We start from the raw sequence: 19,927 nt of genomic DNA, 5'->3' as shown, positions 1-19,927 counted from the left end.
GATCGCTGTGAGTTCGAGACCAGCCTGGGCTACATAGTGAGTTCCAGGTCAGTCTCAACCACATAGCAAGACCCTGTCTCAAAAAACTAAAAAACTGAAAAAAAAAAAAAAAATCCAGCAAGCACAAAAGCCACTGTAAAATACATTTTGGGAAGACATGATGCTGTACTCAAAGACAAGGTAATTCTATAAATTCTGACAGCATTTTAAAAACTAACAAGTCAGCCAGGCATGATGGCGCATCCCAGCACTCAGGAGGCTGAGGCAGGAGGATCGCTGTGAGTTCGAGACCAGCCTGGGCTGCGTAGTGAGTTCCAAGTCAGTCTCAACTACATAGTGAGACCCTGTCTCAAAAAAGCAAAACAAATAAAAATAAATAAATAAAAAAACTAGCAAGTCACTGGGAAAAAAGTCTGCACACAATAAATGTCTAATATTTGTGATAACTGAAGCAATACTTTTTGTGTTTATACTATGCCTTTTGTTCAGGAGTGCAAAACAATAAAAAGAAAGCATCTTTTATGTAAGAGTATACTGAGGAATGGAAGTTTCCCCAGGGAAAGAAAGGTTTTTAAACACAAAATAATTCATTTTTCCACACGTCCAGTTCCTTAAAATTCCAATCACAGACTATTATTTATTAAGACTTTTTTTTTTTTTTTTTGAAACAGGGTCTTGCTATGTAGTTCAGGTTAGCCTCGAACTCATTGTATAGCCCAGGCTGGCCTCAAACTCTGGTGATTACTCTGTCTCAAGATAAAATATTACAAAGGAATGAGGATATAGCTCAGTGAGAAGGCCCTGGGTTTAATCCCCAGTATTGTTAAAAAAAAATAATCTAAGCCGGGCATGATGGCGCACGCCTTAATCCCAGCACTTAGGGGGCTGAGGCAGGAGGATTGCTGTGAGGAAATCTTTAATGCTTTCCTGTTATTCTGCCAAATATTAGTAAGTTTTCAGTTATATTTTAAATTGTATGCTTAAGGGACAGGGATTTAGCTCAGGGGTGCCACTGCCTGCCTCGCAAGTGCAAGGTCCTGAGTTCGGTATCTGGTAACCCTCTAAATAAATTGTATGCTTAAGACTGACACAACAAATAAGAAAGTTAAACAAGATGTAATCAATTTGGTTTTTCAACACACTTAAATGACATTGTTTGAGGACAGTTCTGGAAATTCTTAATTTTTCTCCCACAGGATTTTACAAAAGCAGCTTTATCCAGCATTAATGCAGGGATCACAAGTATGCTTTCAGTGAGCATTTACCTCCCAGTCCTCCCAAGTTCCTCCCAAGATCTCCTGTCTCTTCAGAGAATGAGTTTAGATTCACTAAAAACAAACTGCTAAGAAGGATCTTTGTAAGTGAAAATGGTTAATGTTGGGTTCAGTTAATTAATCTTTGATTTAATTTGCTTAGTTAAGCCAAATTAGGAAGCCCAAATTAAGAATCCAAAACATCCTATGGGCCAGGCACAGTGGCAGACGCCAAGAATCCCAGCACTTGGCAGGCTGAGGACAGAACAGAGTTCAAGGCCAGCTGGGCGACATAGTGAGACCCTCTCTCACAAAAATAAACAAGCAAACAACCACCAAAACCAAACAGTCTCATGCAAGAAATCAGAAAAACAAGACATATCCCACAAGTCAGTCCTGAACCTGAGCCTCTGACCTTGAAACACGGAAGACGTCCCTGTAGCTGCCCACACCACTGCTCAGTGAGCATGTACACACGTGTGGTTTTGGGGAATCAAACCCCTGTGCTGTGCACACTAGGCACCTACTCTCCACGGAGCTACATCTCAGTGCCTTTGTGGTTTTTAAAATTTTTTTATTTTTTGGTACCAGGGATCGAACTCGGGTCCTTGGGCTTGCGAGACAGGCACTGGAACCACTGAGCTAAATTAAATCCCCAGCCCTTGTGTGTGTATTTTTAAAATGGTGGTTCTTAAAATTTGAACAAAGTTCTGATTGTTTCAAGACTCTATGGAAGTCATGGGCCTTGCTTCAGAAGCACACACAATCAATGCTCCTACAAACTGAGGAACCACTGTAAGTCACAGACTGAGTGAAGAATGCTTTCCTACTGCTAACAGGCTGCCAGGACAGGTGCATGTGCGAGGAAAGCATGGTAACTGATCCGTGGCTGTCTGCCTCTTCTGTGGTTCTAACAGTGAGCTGGTTGATTCAAAGGAGTCTGCAATATAGCCTACAAATCTTAAAAATCAAAATTATGTTTAAATTCTTAACGTGCTAGCAGTGTGTAACAAATTCAAGCACTAGAAAATGTGGAAAAAGAACCATTTTTAAATATCCTTATCAAATTCCTATGTACCCAAACCAGCAATAAAATGGCTGAATATGTAATTTGTTACCTAAAACAAAAGTATGAGGAAATAAAGACACAACAGCTCTAAGTTCTTGGGGTTTTTTTGTTGTTTTGTTTTTGTTTTTTTAAGACAGAGTCTCACTATGTAGTTGAGACTGACCTGGAACTCACTATGTATGTAGCCCAGGCTGGTCTCAAACTCGGGAGGCTGAGGCAGGAGGATCTCTACGTGCTGGGATTACAGGCGTGCACCACCACGCCCGGCTCTAGCTCTAAATTCTTTATAACCTTCACAGACAAGAAAGCAGTATCTCTGAGAAGTTAGTTTGTTTTAATAGAATTGAATATTTAATTTCCCCCACAGTAAGCAAACATCATTATTATTCTTGGTATATCAAATTGAATTCTAGGAATGTAATAAAGTCTGCCTTGGAAATATTACATAGAAAAAGACTGAATTAACAAAATGCATTGTTTAGTTTTTCCTCATAACTATACATTAACATCTACTTATCTGATAGCAGCTCTGCCGGTTTTGAGTGTTTGTTTCCTCCTTTTTCTAGAGGGAATGCAGAATGGCAGTGTTATCTTTGGAACAAAGAAAGAAGACAGGAAATAACCAAAGAATAACTTTACATATATTATTAATGGGACAAATAGATGAGAACATATTTTTGGAAAAAATATACCTCAGATGTGCTTTAGTCAAGGTATCGTGTTTTTGTTTTTCCCCACTGAGCTACACCCTGGTCCTGTGTTTGTTATTACACTGGGTTTGTTATTACAGCGTCACTACTACTTGTTCTGGGAAGAACAAAGCTTGAGGCTTATTTCTGCCTCCAAATGAGGGGCGCTGCGGAGAGTGAACCTGGGAGGGAAGCACTGGAGCCTAAAGTGACACAGCACGTACTCTAGGCTATAATAAGAGACGCACCAAGTATTTCATGTCTGATTTTTATACCCCAAACAGGTTCTCTGACTGTTTATCATACTAGCATAGGAAATTTGAAGAAATAAATTATGTAACATAAACTGAATGCAACATAGAAGGGTATAAATTGGCCCTAGATTTTTAAATTCCTTCTATAAATAAACCTTACTTTTTACATACAGACTCATAACTGGGTTTAGATCACACAGAAAGTTAATAACATAGCTTAAAAAAAGCTAGATTATGTATTTTTTGTAGTCTTTGTCATCCCAGACCACAAGAAAGATGCTCAGATCAGATTATGATGTTCTTAAATAAACAAATTTTCTGAGGCTTAGAATGTAAAGCACACAAGTAATTAGAGCAGCAACAGTCTTTTCAAAATGACTAAAACAAATTTGAAATATAAAGTATATAAAAAGGACTATTAAGGATAGTTTCCAAAACTATATTTAGAAATACAGGAAAATATGTGTTGCCTCATAATAAAGTTAAATAAATATTCTTTCTGAATCCTATAAACACTATGTTTTAGATTTATTTGGTTCTCATAAGTTAAAAAATCTGATTGCTTTTACATAAATTCTTCCAAACTCTCATCTACGCTCAGATTTTTTATTGTCTTTCACTGTACTCTGAGATTATCTCTAACTTTCTCTTAGAAATGTGCTTTTTTTATTGGCTTTAGTAAGTATGCTTAATTTTCTAGCAATGAACATGATTTAAAATTTAAGGTTCAAAAGGTAATTCTAGAAAAAGGTAGACACTCAACTATCTGCTTTTCTCCCTCCACACACGTACAAGTCCTCGCATCCACTGTGGTTTCCTCCTGAACTCACTCATTGCATTATTATTATTTTTTTGGTACCAGGGATGGAAATCAGGACCTCGTGCTTGCAGGGCAGGCGCAGCACCACTGAGCTACATCCCCAGCCCTACTCACCGCATTATTAATAGTCATTAGGGTCCAGATTACCTATTTGAAGATTTCAGAGTTCCTCAAAATTTCACAACACTAAAAAGTCATTAAGATCTCATGTGGACAGGTTAGAAGTATTAGTGTTATGTAAATTTTTGCTACTGGAAAAAAATACAAATCTTTACTTTTTCTATCTAAATGAAATCGAAGCTCCATTCTTAGTTCTCAAGATAATATCTAAAATGTACATTACTAAAGAAAGGTAAAGCTGTTCAAGGGCTGAACTAGTCCAATATACAATTAAGAATTATTTTTTCCTATTTTTTTTGTCTGTTTTTAATCCCTATATTAAACCCCTGGTTTCTCATGGATTAGATCATAATTTAACATTATAAAAATTTCAGAAACTATTGTGCTAATATTTAAATTTCTGGAAGAAATCTGACTAAATTAATCACCTCCATTTATTGTTAGAACAGAAGATAAAATAGCTTACTAACTGATATGAGTTATGAATGTCACTGTGACACAAAAATTTGCTGTGATTTTCTTATTTGGCTACAAGTGCAGAAATTTTCATGAATGACAACACACAGCATTTCCAACTTGTAACATGAAACTCCAGCTCATAAAGTGTTGTGTGACTTAAAAAGTCTGATTGTAACAAAGTAACAACCTTTCCCCTGAAAAACAGGAACAAAATCCATTGGGAAATCAGGCACAGACGGTATTTGTCGTTGTTCTTCCTTCCCTCTTATGGTTTTGTTTCTAAGACACACACTGTAGTTGGTTCCATCAGAACCCAATACTTGTTATAAAATGATGCAGCTGCTTTTTTCCTTTTCCTTTTCTTTTTCTCGAGGTTCCTTGCGTTTACGGTCACTAATCACAGATTGTCTTCCAACTGATGGAGAGGCTTGTGCCAGCTGGTCCTGCTTTAGGAAAAATACACAGGAAGAAATTACTTCAACTAGTCTTAGGTAAAATTTAATAACAAGTCACTCATGAAAACCCAAAGCAGTGAAAGACATCAGTAAGGGAAAAAGAAGCTATTGGTAAAGTTTCTTTTTGGGGGTGGGGGAGAGAAGGTTTTGCTATTGCGATGTAGTTCAGGCTGGCATTCAACTCATTCTGTAGCCCAGGCTGGCCTTGAACTTGTGGTAACCCTCCTGCCTCAGCCTCGGGAGTGCTAGGATTACAGGCATGCGCCATCACACCTGGTGCTAAATTTATTATATTAAAGGGCATTTGTATAATAACCTCTACCATTCTGGAAAGATGTTAAATAATGAATGCATTCATTATTTTAAATAAATGCAATGTCTAAAAATAAATCACACATCAGCCTCTAATTTAAGAAATAGTGCATGAAACGTTAGCTGAGGGGACGCGAACTTGGGAAAGGTGCTGACTTTGCTGAATACTTATGAATGTCCGCACTGGGCTAAGTGTCGTTTGTTCTTCTCCAGAAACCTGAGTTAAGTATTATCTCCTATTTTACACACACAAAAAGTGAGGCTACAAGGGGTGGAGGGCTTTGTCCAAAGTATGGCAAGGAGGAAGGAGAAACAGAAGCAGCCAATGCAAATCTACAGCTGGCTCTGAAGTCTGTGTTCTTTCCAGTGGTATCTCAGACTGTCTCTAGCATGTTTAAATTAGCTTACTTTCTTTGCAGATATACAGAACATAAAAAGAGTCAATACCGGAGAACCACGCCTGCTCCCGACCCAGCAGCCATTGCTCGAGCGCCGGGAAGGTAACGCCCATAAGCCCCCCCCCTCACTCTCAGACCTCCTGACTGTGCAAGTCTTTGGACCCACTCTGCAAAGACAGAGGTGGTCATCATCAAGGGTATTTTTCTGAGTTCCCAACTTTGAACATCTTTAAAGAAAGGGCGGGGGAAACCTGTAATAGAACATTGCGGAGTTCAACCATTCAGAAGGATGGGGAACTGAATCTGGGCCTTGCAGCCCGAGGTCAGTCAGCGTCATGGGGTTCAGCAATCAGCTAACTGAGATCAGGGGTCTTGCATCCTCGCTCTGTCTGAGCCATTAAATGGTTAATATACTATATTGAAAAGTTTGTTCACTGCAGACATGTTCTGGACTGCTTCTTGATTTCAATTTAATTCAAATGATTTAAGGGTGATAGACTAGTGACTACCACAGGTGGTCAGTGTCCAAGTTGTGCTTGATCTAATGTGTTGCTGATTGTATCAGTTGGGGTAAAACATTGCCATTGATTTGATGAGCTGTTTTCTCTGATGTTATGAAGATGAGAATGTCCGTGGGTCGTTAGAGACACAGAAGCTAGGGCGCAACTATATCAGGAAGATTTGGGTGATAATCCAGAGATTAAACCAAGGACAGTCCGACAACAAAAATTAAAATGAGAAAACACTTAAGCAAGACACAAGGACAGACTTCCAGTTCACCAATGGCAAACAGTAGGGCAAATGAGGATGAAAAGGCCAACAGTGAACCACCAGGACACCCTGAACTCAAAGCACAGGAATTAACAAAACAGATCAATCAGGCTCTAGAAAAATCCAAAACAGAAATAATTTCCCAGATAACCATAGAGATAGTGAGCAAAATGGAAGTCGTGATTTGAGACTCTAGAGCAGAAACTGACAGAAAAATAGATGAGCTCAGGACCATGATAGAAGCCATGAAGGCCCAGCATAAGAAAGAAATGGAAAAAATAAATGCCCAACATAGGAAAGACAGGGAATCCATAAAACAGATTCAAACAGATATCCAGGAGATTAAACACTCAATTGAAAGTGTACGCAACAGAATAAAAGAATGCGAAGACAGGCTGTCAGATATAGAAGCTAAGATTGCAGTCAGTGATCATGAAAAGAGAGGTCTCTTAAAAACAGTAAGAGATCAGGAGAAATCGATCCAACAACTCCTAGATGATGCAAAGAAGAATAACATAAGACTGATAGGAATCCATGAAGTAGCAGGAGAACATACAAATGACTTAAAAAAGCTGTTTGCAGAATTAATGACAGAAAACTTCCCAGAGGGGAAGAATTTGACATTCAGATAACTGAGGCATACAGGACCCCAACTAGCTACAATCAGAAAAAATCTACACCTAGACATATAATAAGATCCCAGAAACCCAACAGAAGAACAAAATACTACAAGCAGTAAGAGAAAAGAAACAAATCACATACAAAGGAAAGCCCATCAGAATCACAGCAGACTTTTCAACACAAACCCTTGGGGCAAGGAGAACCTGGAAAAGCTGTTGCTGCTATCGATATCGATGCATAACATACTATTATTAGTCTTTATATATACACACACACACACATACACACACACACACACACATATATAAATTGAATTTTGGGAAACTTTAACGGTGCTGCCAACTTTGGAAAAAGTCATCCCAATTTACTGTGTTGACTTGGCATTGTACAGAAATGGACAACCATATTGGTCTAGAAATGTTAATTTATTTTATTTTATTTTTTTTTTCCATGTGTACAGGGGTAACACATCGTTCTAAATATGTAAGGTCATATCTACATGGGTTTGATTACAGAAACTAATAAAGTATTCTCTAAATAATGAAAAAAGAATAAGATAAGACTATAAGAGCGAGAAGCAATTTAAATATGTTAAGGGACCCATTTTCATCTCCAGAATTAAGGATTATTTTGATGTTACATCATTGCCTTTTCTCTTTTACTTTCCTTTTTAGTTTTATTTTAGGATTTCCTATTTTTAATGTTCATACAGAGATTTCTTTAACTGAAATACCGAATAGTTTCTTTGGTGTGAAAAACTATAATAGTACACAGGATCCTAATGAGACAATTAATAATGTGAACTAGGAAGTAAAGGGCTAAAGGTGTAAGGAAAGTGGGAAGGGTGGGGGAAAGGTAATAAGGGAGAGGAAAAAAATATGAGAAACTGAAAAAATGGAAATAAAGTGTTTGTAAATGGGGAGGGGAGCAGGGGATGAAGGGAGGGCAGGGACAAGGGGAAAAATGAGAATCAAGACCTAATATGTAAAGGTACAGAATCCCAATGATGAATGTAACTGTATTTGTATACCTAGATTGTACCAATAACTTCAATAAAAAAGAAAAAAAAAAAAAAGAGTCAATACCTAACTTAAATTTTTTTTTAATCCCAAGCAGAATTTTCTTTATTGCTAAAGAACCCATCATATTTAAGATCACCACACCAGCTTTACCTGGGCCTGTGGAGACACAGCAGCTGCTGCCACTGCTTGTTCCTGTTCCTGGTAGAACTGAGAAGCTCGTCTGTCTTCTTCTTCTTGGAGTTTCTTTGCTAGCTCCAAATCACTGATTCCTTCTGGGATTTCTTCCCAATTGATCTCTTGATTCTGCTGTTCTTGTTGTAGTGATAATGCCATAAGATAGTCCTAAGGAATTAAATTTTCACCATCTTTAGCTCGGAGATTTTACCCAAGAATTAATGAGTGAAAACACAGTTGTTCTAGCTATAAAGCTTTGAGCATGGCTTTGAAAAAACATATCTGAGCTTAAATATTAAAACAAAACTTGTATTTCTCAGTATTTGCTTTGGGTAGCTATGAATTTTTTTCAGTGATGCTGTCATTGTTTCTAAATATTTTTGAAACATGTGAAATTCTAAAAGGAGTAAAGGTATTCAATAAAGCTTTAAAAAAACTTACTTTTCCTACTTATAAGAGAAACACACACCTATAGGAAGTTCAGACAAATGAAGAAGCCATAAATAAGAAAGTTTAAATCACCACAATATTATCATACAGACAACTGCTGTTAACTAAATATGCAAGGTTTTTCTTGCGGGGGGGTGCTAGGAATTGAACTCAGGACCTTGCACTTGCCAGACAGGCACAGAACCGCTGAGCTACATCCCCTGTTTTTTTTTTTTTTTTTTTTTTTTTTTTTTTTTTTTTTTTTTAAAAACCAGGAAATGAACTCAGGATCTTGCACTTGCCAGGCAGGTATGGAGCCAGGGAGCTGCATACCAAGTCCTCAGGACTTTTGTTCATTCACACACAAACTCAAAAACATACTATACCAATATAATCTTTTCCATTTAATGCCATAAAACGCCTTTGTATTTTTTAAAAATTGCGACATTTCATTTCCTCAATCAGTATTTTTCCAAGAGATGATTTTTAAAGCCAACAGTCACGCCTCATATAAACTCATCACTTAGCCACCTTCCCCGTCTCTCATATACACAGCCAGATATTTCCTATGAGAAAAAGCAGTGCATCTTGGTCCTATTCTCTAACTTAGAACCTACTTTTTAGGAGTTAGTGCTGAGAGAAGTTTGACTCTGCACTCCTTCACTTCTGCCTCTTCTGGTCTGTGAACTTGACTGGATGGGCAGACTCCAGGCAGACTCCTAACCCATCAGTGGGTTAACCTTCATGGCAGAAAGGGCTCTTGGGACAGGGAGCCTAGCTGGAGGGAGAGGGTTAGGGGCTGAGACCCTGGGGACTATTTCCTGTCCCGAGCCTGTCTGCTTCTTAGCTGCCCTTCTGCCATGATGTCTCTGCCTTGGAAGCACTGAAGCCTCTGAAAGCACGGGCCAAAACCCTTCTCCTCCTCTGAGTTGTGCATGCCTGGCATTTTGTCCCAGTGACAAAAAGTTAATATAGATTTTGGAACCAGAAATGGTCACTGCTGTGACTGTCTATACCTGACCGGGTGTGCCAAAAGCCTTTGGAAATAGTTTTTAAGAGTCTAGAAATGTTTGAAACAGCAGGCTAGAGAAAGTTTAGGATGTTGAAAGCAGAGCTTGATGGGTGATTCTGGTGCAAGCTCAGAAGTCCAGGATTCTGTCAGGAATGCAGACAGTGAAACCAGACAGGTTTGGGAGGATTTAGATGGGGACGAAGACTCTACTGAGAACTGGACTAGAATCCATTTAACGGTACATTCTGGTAAAGAACTTGTCTACATTTTGCCTATATCCTGAGACTTTACTGTACTTTGAGGTTAAATGTGGTGTGCCACTGAGCCTGAGGAGGAATTTTCAAGGAAGTCCTGTTTCCTGGCTGCTTTTTAGTTTTTTGTATTTATAGTGAGAATCATGAGCAGAAAAACCTGAAACATTTTTAGTTAGGCCAGAAAAGCAGATATAACACTGAAGCTAAAGAAGGTGTAGCTGCTGAAGAGAATCACACCATTTAAAAAATAAGTATTTTGAGCTGGGTGTGGTATCACATGCGTGTAATCTCAGCACTACGGAGGCTGCGGTAGGAGGACCCTTGTGAATTCACACCATCCTGGGCTACATAGTGAGTTCAAGGCCACCCTGAAATAAATAAAAATAAATAAGTGAAATAAATAAAATAAGTGAAATAAAATAAAATAAGTGCTTTGTACCAGAACAAGACAAAAGAGACCTTAAGGGCATTCAGGAATTAGCAAGACTCCAGGGATCACAGGCTCAAGGGTCCTCTGACTTTTCTTTGAGAAAAAGTCACTGGGTACCCTGCTTCCTCAGGGATACTCAGGGAAATGTTTCCTGGAATCTGGCTCCCCAGACACGGAAGCTTCTGTGCTCCGAGGGGCCCAGATTTTTTTTTTTTTTGTACCAGGGATTGAACTTGGGATCTTGCACTTGCGAGGCAGGTGGTGGCCCCACTAAGCTAAATCCCCAGCCCAGGTGACCAGAATATTGTTTGTACTGACAGCAGACCTGGGCACCATTCACCAGGCTTCTGCCCATATTTCAAAGAAAGCCCCAAGAGACCATGCTATGTGTCACAGGGTTAGAGCTCCTTCTAGGAGCTTCTAAAAGATGCGTGAAACTATGAGAGCAGAGCCAAAGCTGTAGTGGAGACTGGGATGCTAGAGAATATGGAATGTGTTGATGAAAGCTGCGGAAGCAGGTGAAACCAGCTCAAGAGAAAGGCCATGCGGGCTGTGACCAGCAAGGCCATAGGGATGGGGCTGCCCCAGCCCCCCTTTTTTTTTTTGAGACAGGGTCTTACTATGTAGTTCAGACTAGTCTTGAACTCACAATGTAGCCCAGGCTGGCCTTGAACGCAAAACAATCTCTTGTCTCAGCTTCCCGAGTGTTGGGATTATAGGAGTGTGCCACCATGTCCAGCAGCCCAAACTCTTCAGAGCTCACAAAGTGTCACCATGTCCTCTGAGTGCACGACATGGAGCTACAGGACTTAACGTCTGCCCTGCTGGGTTTTGATCTTGCTTTGGTCCTCCCTTTAGGAATGAGAATGTTCATCCTATACCATTATATCTTAGAAGGATCCAATTTGCTGTTTTAACTTTAGAGAGGTTCACAGGTTAGAGTTTGCTTTCAGTCTTAGAGGAGACTTTTGAACAATTCTTTGTAGCCCTAGGATATAGTTACAGGAATACAACTGCTCATTGAAAATGGGCTAAATGAACAGCCTAGATGCAACTAAATTGTTATTAACAAAATATATACCAATTGTTTAACATTACTGTATTTATGCCTCATTCAGGGAAGAATTCATATCATTACCATACTCTGAGTAATAAAGACTGTAGCCCACCCACATAGAAGGCAAAATCTCATCTGTCTCAGTTCTGTCCCTAGTCAGCCCTGCTATGAGTATCTGTCCCTCCTTACCTTGGACTCTAATGTTAGAAGATGCACATGCTCTTCACCCACTGTGTTTATCCGGACTTCCTCTTTTCTTTTTTTTCTGACTAGTCAAAATATGTATCAGACACGTGCTCATCTCCCCATCTCCATCAGCCACAGCTAATTCCATCAGCACTTCTTGTTCAGATTCTCCTTATAACTGTGTCCTTCTCATGTATGTATCCTCCACATAGCAGTCTTTTAAAAAGGTAAAGCAGATCATCCCACTTCCATATTTAACACTCAGCACAGATTTTCTACGGCTGATAGAATAAAATTCGAACTTCTTACCATGACCTCTCAACCAAGCTGCATAACCTAGACACAGGATGACCATTTACCTGTTTAGGACGTGCCAGGGAAACTTCACAAATACATTAATGAGTGAATCTTTAGTTCAAAAGTTTTGAACATTTGAAAATAATGAATATTTTAAACAAATTTACCTGATCTATCTGATCCTGTTGTCCTTTGTATACAGTTTCAGGATCTGAAGGAGGCCTCAGATGAAATTCTGAGTCACAGAAGTTTCCATCACCATCTACATTATGCAGGCTTTCCCAAACAACCTTCTCTTCAGTCAGAAACCCTTGGTCTGTTACCAACAAATACAACTGACCCTTAATAAGAAATACAAAAGGAATGTTAAATTTTTCAAAAACTGCAAATACTTATGGTAAACTTTGATTTGTATGTTTATAGTATATGAATTATTCTTACCAGCCAGATCTGTACAACATAATAAATAGATTAAATACTATAGTGTCTTTTGGGATGAATCGATCATTCATTCATTCATTCATTTATTGTACTAGAGATGGAACTCGGAAACCACTGAGCTAAATCCCTGGTCCAATACTGCTCACTTTTAATCCCTAAATGTAAAGTAAAAAAGCAAATAAAACCAACCCCCAAAACCTTAGGCTTGAGTATAATCCAGAGAGGTGTCAGTCACTTAAAGCCAAGAAAAAGGAAAGCAGTTATGGCATTGGCAAAGGCTGATAGGCAAAGGAGGATCCAGAGGGCATCCCATGGAAGGAAGCTTCTCAAATTTCCCAAAAGGAACCAAGCATCCAGAAGCTAAGGGGCTTAGTTCAGTCAGTAGTTATCTTAGTCAAGAGCAAGAAGACACTGACAAAGTGGAAAAGAAAGATCAAAAAATAAAATGGGTGCCAGGCATGGTGGCACAGGCCTGAAATCCCAGCACTCAGGAGGCTGAGGCAGGAGGATTGTCATGAGTTTGAGGCCAGCCTGGGCTACATAGCAAGGAGTCCAAGGCCAGCCTAAACTAAACAGTGAGATTTTGTCTCAAAAGACCAATAAAATAAAATAAAAAGTTTAGAACAGCAATTATTAAAAATAAATAAATAAAATGGCCTCAAATATAAAACTAACTAACTAGGCCTCAAATATAAAATTAAGTAAGACAAGAACCCACCAGTAATGACCATGTGAATGACAGGAGTACTGTTACACTTTCCAGTTCCTGTCTAGATTGTGCACAGGCGTGGGTCTGAACAGTGCCACACAGATCTTTATAGAATCATGAACTCAAAATGGATTTGGCAAGATAACTGCATACAGTATAGAAAGGGGGTATACTTATTTGTTGTCAGTGGGCAGATGAGGGATGTAATTTTTGTTTTTGGTTTTTTTTGGTACGGGGGTGGGGGTGGGAGTGGGGATAGAACTCAGGACCTTGCCCTTGTGAAGCAGGCCTGGTGCCACTGAACTAAATCCCTGGCCTGATGCAAAGTTTAATGAAGGATTCATGGAGGTAATAACTCATAGGGCTAGAGCACATTGCTTTCCTACAGAAGGAAGAAACAGAAGTATTTATTTAGAGTTTAGGAATGGTGAACCACAAAACTAGGAATGATATGAGGATGCTCTAACAAAAGGAAGTCAGTATCTGCTATCAGAGAAAACAGCACCTGTGATCAAAATCATAGTTATTACACTAGTTGGTAAGTATGAGGTTGCTTGGCAGTTATTATTCAGGAAAAAAACAGGTCAATTTAATTAATACATCCATTGTGATGTTACAGTAGCAGAAGGCTTTATCCAAAGTCTATGAAGGTAGAATCATAAAGTTAATACACAGAATGTTTCGTTTAGGTTTAGCTTTCAGAAATGTGTACACACTTCTCAATGCTTTGGTGTACAGAGGGTCACCAAAAAGTCTAACCTCATGTTCCCGCCTCTATCCAGAATCTATAAGGGAGTTAGAAGAGATGCAGTACTGGAGATGTCTAATCGACTAGAACCAAATACACCCTTGCTCTGGTCAAACAGAAGCCCACAGCTCACACATCTCTAGTGTTCTAAAAACTTTAGGTGACAAAATATTTTTCATGTTTAATAAATTCCTATGAAAACTAGTACACCCAGTAAAGAAAGTGAAGACGACCTTTCCTAGGCAATCGTTTTTTATCCTGCCATCATGGACCTTCCTTGCTGGTCCAGGTCCTGAGATGATAATGACACATAAGTGATTGTCGGTGCAGAAAATATAAAGACCCTTTATGGAAATCATGAATGAAGAAATATATACAAAGTGACTTTCTGTTGACATGATCCCAATCTAGTGTTTTCCAGGGATCCTGTAGCCCTTTGGGCTATTTACTTATGCCTTGTTATAATCCTCTTGGCTATTTTTCCTGTTTTTGTTGTACTGTCCGTCTTATTGTCCAGTTTATTACAGATTGGCAGTTTGTTATTATTATTGTTGTTGTCCCTTTTTTAAAAGCCCCTTAATTATAGACACCACTATCCAGATATTAAATTTATTGTTGGTTGAAAGTGTATCTTAGGGCTGGGAGGATGTGCCTCAGCCGTACAATGCCTGCCTGGCCAGCATGAGCCCTGAGTTCGACTCAAAAAATAATAATAAAAGAAAATGTATCTTAAATTCTGTAGAATGAAATATATTTATACTATAGATGTTCCAAAGAGTTCACAGGGATAGAAAGATGGGAACTAAAATGTTCATTAATTATGAATCACAAAATGCCTCTAAAAACTCTGGGTTTTTGAAAAGTAAATACTAGAAGGCAGTATGAAATGTAATGTAGTATTAAAGTAGTCTTATCTTGTTTGAAAAAGCAGCTATTTTTTTATTATTTATGTTTTATGTTTCTTCCTCTCTTTAAAAATTTTTTTTGGTGGAGATTAAACCCACAGGCCTTTGCACTGAACTTTATTTCTAGCCCTTAAAAGAGCTTTTTTTTTTTTTTTTTTTTTTTAAATGCCCAGCATGGCAGTGCACATCTGTAATCCCAGGACTCAAAGACTGATGCAGAAGATCACTATGAGTTTGAGGCCAGCCTGAATTACATAACAAGAACCTGTCTCAACCCTGTCCCCCAAATTTTGGTCACTAAGTTGACAAAGAAGGGCTCAAACTTAAGATTTTGCTGTCTCAGCTTTCCAAAGTGCTGGGATTATAGGTATATACCAATACACTAAGTTACCTTTATCCTTATTTTAGCAAAGATTCCTTCAGGCCCAACTTTCTAAGGAAATATAAACAGCCTAAGCCCAGGAAATTGTGGGAGAAAGTTTAATGTTAAAAAAAATTTAATAGAACAAAGGAACAATCCTCCATTCTGTCCTAGATTGCCTCTTGTCAAGTAAAATTCCTGAAAGGGGATTTTAATTTTACTTTTTTGAGACAGTCTCTCACATTACTCAGGCTGGCCTTGAACTCACCAAGCTCCTCCTGCTTTAGCTCCTCAGGTGCAGGGACTAATAGCAGTGTACCACCATGCACAGTTTTGTTTTGTTTTTTTTTGAGACAATGTCTTGCTACACTGCTTATGCTAGTCACCAACGGTTGGGTAAAGTGATCCTGTTGCTTCAGCCTCCTAAGATGCAGCTTATGTCTGGCTCTTGTTTTAGTTTAGTGTTTTGTTTGTTTTGGTGTTAAGATTATACCTAGCACCTCCTGTGTCCAAGGCAATCCAGTGCTGATCTAGTGCTGAGGCGACATCCCCAGTCCTTGGTCTAGAATTTTTTTTTTTTTTGGTACCAGGGATCGAACTCATGTGCTTGTGCTTGCGAGGCAGGCGGCAGAACCACTGAGCCAAATCCCCGGCCTTGGTCTAGAATATTTAAAGCATTCCTGTAGAGCTTTTAGTCCTACATCCAAGGCCAAAATTAACAGAACCAATTCTGCTGTAGATCAGTTCTGGGTCAATGAAGAGGAAGTGTCTCTGCCCCGTCAAGAATGCACTCACTGGGTACTCTGCCAGCAAGCAGTAAAGCAATGTATTATCCAAAGCTCAAAAGACTGAAAAGACGGACAGTACAACAAAAACAGGAAAAATAGCCAAGAGGATTATAATAAGGCATAAGTAAATAGCCCAAAGGGCTACAGGATCCCTGGAAAAAACTAGATTGGGATCATGTCAACAGAAAGTCACTCTACTAAATGCAAGGCATGATTCTTGGTTTGATCCTGGCTTGAACATACCATCTATAAAATTGCAGAAATGTGTCTACAGCCCAAGTATTAGATGATACTAACAATTTTAGCTCATCTTATTAGATGTGAAATAATACTGTGATTTGAAATGAAAACATTCTTGTCTAGTGATGTATACAGAACAATAAGCAACAAAAATATAAAAAGAAGTGAAAACAGCATAATGTTAAAATTATTAAATGTTTCACTGCTGTTCTGTAACTCTGTGATTTTTCTAAGACAAAAATGTAAAAAATTGTGTTACTGGCAATAGTGGCATTGCTCAATGGTAGAACACTTGCCTAATGTGTGAGACTCTGCTTTTAATCCCTGGCATGATCAAAACACAACACAACAACTTATACATAAATCACAAAAACAACAGTATTACTATTTTAATTTGGTAGTCTCCATAATAAACAATGGCATTTTCCTTAGTGACTGGCTACTATGATGTTGTTCCCATTATTTTGTCTATAACAATAGAGAATAAAGGTGTTTTGTAACTTTGGACAACATCATTATACCCTTAATACCATCATATCGCTGAACTCTTTTGTTCTTGTATTCTTTGTTGTTGTCCCTTAATAAAGCCCTGAACCTAAAATGACAAGCTAGATACTTTCCCTATGCCTATAATACAGAAAAATCACACAACTGGCACATTCACTTAATGATTACCATCCTCTGGGGATGCAGCTCAGCAGTAGAGAGCCTGCCTAGCACATGGCCCTAAATTCAATCTCCAGCACCAAAAAAGCAACCCTCCCTGCAAAAGAAGACAAAACCTCCAAACCAAAACCAAAATAAATGATGCTCAGGTCCCTCCTCCAGAGACTCTGATTTAAATGAACTAATGGTATGTTCTGGGCACTGGCAATTTTTTAAAAGTCCCCCAGGAAGTTCTAATACATAAACTGAGTTGAGAATCATTGGTTTAAGTAGAGAAGGGGTAGCTTTACTGCCAACCTCATATTTGAAGTGCTTCTTAAAAGATGGGAGTGGAGGCGGGCTGTGCTCAAACCCAGGGCCTTGCACATACTAGGATCAGCAAAAAGGAATGAGATCTCTGCAAACAGGGATTAAAGAGCAAGAACAACAGCAGTAAAGGCATAGAAACGAGAAAGTGTAGAGTGTGTGGGGATGGAGGATTTTATGTGAGAAGACAACATTGTGCATGCAGCATGTTGGCACAGGCGAGCAGCAGAGCATATCCTGCACTCTACCCTCCAGGCACTAGGTGCTACAGGAGGGATGTGGCTGGGAGCAGCCATCCACCTCAGAAGTTAGATACAACAGGGCTGAGGATTTAGCTCAGTGGTGCTGCAGCCTACTTCATAAGTACAAAGTCTACAGTTTGATCCCCAGTACCAAAAAAAAAAAAAAGAAAAACAAACAAAAAAGTTAGATACAAGGAACCAGGGCACATTCAAACACCAAAGGGACAGATGCAAAAGATAACATAAAAGGGTAAATCAGTATTTTTTATTTTTTGGCAGAGCCACAGATACTACTATAGGAAGAGTCTAAAGTAAGACTGGTACAGCAAATACTATTATAAAAGTACTTTTTCAATTTTAAACTTTTTTGTTTGAGATGGGGTCATGCTGGCTTTGAACTCATGATCTTCCTGTCTCGGCCTTCTGTATGCTGGGATTACAGGCATACACTACCACACCTGGCTCCTTTTCTTTTTTTTTTCTTTAAATACTAAGTCTTACTATGTTGTTTAGGCTGGCCTGAAATTCAACATCCTTCTGCCTCAGGCTTCACAATGAATGATAGTGTAGCACATACTATTATGTTCAGTTTAATGCCAATCTTAATTCTTCTAATTTCCTTTAGTGTTCAAATATAAACAGCCATCATTAAAAGTCATCCTAGTTCTATCTCTAGGTACTTTTTTGCTCTCAGAAAATAGTAAGTACTTCTTAATGTAGTCTGTGAAAAAAAAAGTTCAGAATTGAAAAATAAAGCCTGATCTGAGATAATGCTTCAACTGCTAGTTATCCCCTTCTAAAGAAGTACTTAACAGTTACCTTCATAATTTGATGGTTGAGAAACATTATACTAAAATCTTTAACTTTAACCAGATTAAATACATCTCTAAATTAAGCTTTGATTCAGAATAACAATTAAATAGCTATTTAAATAACAATTAAATAGCTATTTTTTTAAATCATACCTTGTACTTGGTCATGGTGCTAAAATGATTATTCCGAAAGAACACACAGAGTTCTCCTTCCTGAACGGTTGAAGTTAGTTCACACAATCCATGGTATGTCAGTTGAGTGGCTGTATTGTTTAGAAACTGCTCAGCTACAAAGCCTATGGAACCAATGCATAATATTAGATGGAAGAATATTTCAAAATTTTAAAATTATTCCTTTATTTACATTGTGTTCCACATGTGTAGAAGGCCAATTAATATAAGACTTTTCCTATTATAGCATGGCCCTAAGTTAGAGATTCATCTTTCAAATCTGCTAATGGAAACTGTGTAAACTCATGGTGATTTCTGACCTCAGCCAAGCAAGTGATGGGATTACAGATGTGTGCACCATGCCCAGCCTGGAAAAAAAATGTTTATAAATGTTTTTCTTGTCAGGTGTGATGGCCCATGCCTGCAATCTCAGCACATAGGAGGGTGAGAGAGGAGGATCACTGTGAATTTGAGGCCAGCGTGAGCTACATAGTGAGTTCAGAGCCTGCCTAAACTATAAAACTAAGACTTTGCTTCAAAAATTAAAAAAAGTTTTTCTTTCTTTCCTTCCTAAAATTTAAACTTTGCTGTCTTAAGTTATAGCAAAAGAACTGTCATTCAAATCAATGACGAATGTCCCTGGTATGGAGGCCAGTGTGGTCGCACACAATTGTAATTCCATCCTTCTGCGAAGCTTAGGCAGGAGGATCACAAGTCCAAGGGCAGCCTGGACAACTTTAGACCCTGTCTCAAGACAAAAAATTAAAAAGGGCTAGGATAGGCTGGGGATTTAGCTCAGTGGTTCCAGCACCTGCTTTGCAAGTGCAGGGAGCTGTTTGATTCCCAGTGCCAAAAAAAAGAAAAAAGAAAAAGGGCTAAGGAAGTAGCTCAGGGAAAAGGCCCTGAGTTCAATCCCCAGTACCACAAAAAAAAAAATTAAATGTACGTGTATGTGTTTTCTGCAAAGAAGACAAAGATAAAACCTCAATTAAAATACTGCAGGAGCACAGGGTCCCAAGTTTGATCTTCAGTACCAAGAAAAACAAAACAAAACAACCGTGTGATTTCTTACTTGCCTCTTTTGTATAAATGTGTTAAACTTCAGGAAAATAGTAATAATAAGGGATTTATGTACACATCTTTTGTATGCTCTGATATATTCCAGTAGTTAATCTTTTTTTTTTTTTTTGTGGTACCAGGGATTGAACTCCGGTCCTTGCTCTTGCAAGGCAGGCCACCGAACCGCTGAGCTAAATCCCTGGCCTAGTAGTCACTTTTTAAATGTGGTAATTGTAACCAATTTTTCTTACACTTTATGTAAAAGAATTGTATGTATGAGACAGAATGATGAAATTCATCCTGTTTTTCCTGATTTCTCCTTCTTTTGTTTATCCTTCAAAGCAAGAGGACAGCAGCCTTAGTGTGTGTGTGTGTGTGTGTGTGTGTGTGTGTGTGT

At 38.6% G+C, this 19,927-nt stretch overlaps 1 protein-coding gene across 1 annotated transcript in view; it reads right to left on the bottom strand.

Moving 5' to 3' along the window:
- Positions 1–2,804: 2,804 nt before the first annotated feature.
- Mindy2 (MINDY lysine 48 deubiquitinase 2) overlaps positions 2,805–19,927 on the bottom strand; it is a 50,535-nt gene continuing 33,412 nt past the window's right edge. Inside the window, exons 7-11 of the mRNA XM_019210148.1 lie at positions 18,454–18,596; positions 12,250–12,423; positions 8,394–8,585; positions 4,852–5,110; positions 2,805–2,884 (exon numbers count right to left, since the gene is read on the bottom strand). Coding sequence (XP_019065693.1) covers positions 4,988–5,110; positions 8,394–8,585; positions 12,250–12,423; positions 18,454–18,596 — 632 coding nt within the window. The 3' untranslated portion in view covers positions 2,805–2,884; positions 4,852–4,987. The remainder of the gene's footprint in view (positions 2,885–4,851; positions 5,111–8,393; positions 8,586–12,249; positions 12,424–18,453; positions 18,597–19,927) is intronic.

This window comes from Fukomys damarensis, unplaced genomic scaffold (assembly GCF_012274545.1).
Source record: "Fukomys damarensis isolate Sample0158 unplaced genomic scaffold, DMR_v1.0_HiC HiC_scaffold_25, whole genome shotgun sequence".
Taxonomy (NCBI): domain Eukaryota; kingdom Metazoa; phylum Chordata; class Mammalia; order Rodentia; family Bathyergidae; genus Fukomys; species Fukomys damarensis.
This window is presented reverse-complemented; position numbering and strand designations above follow the sequence as displayed.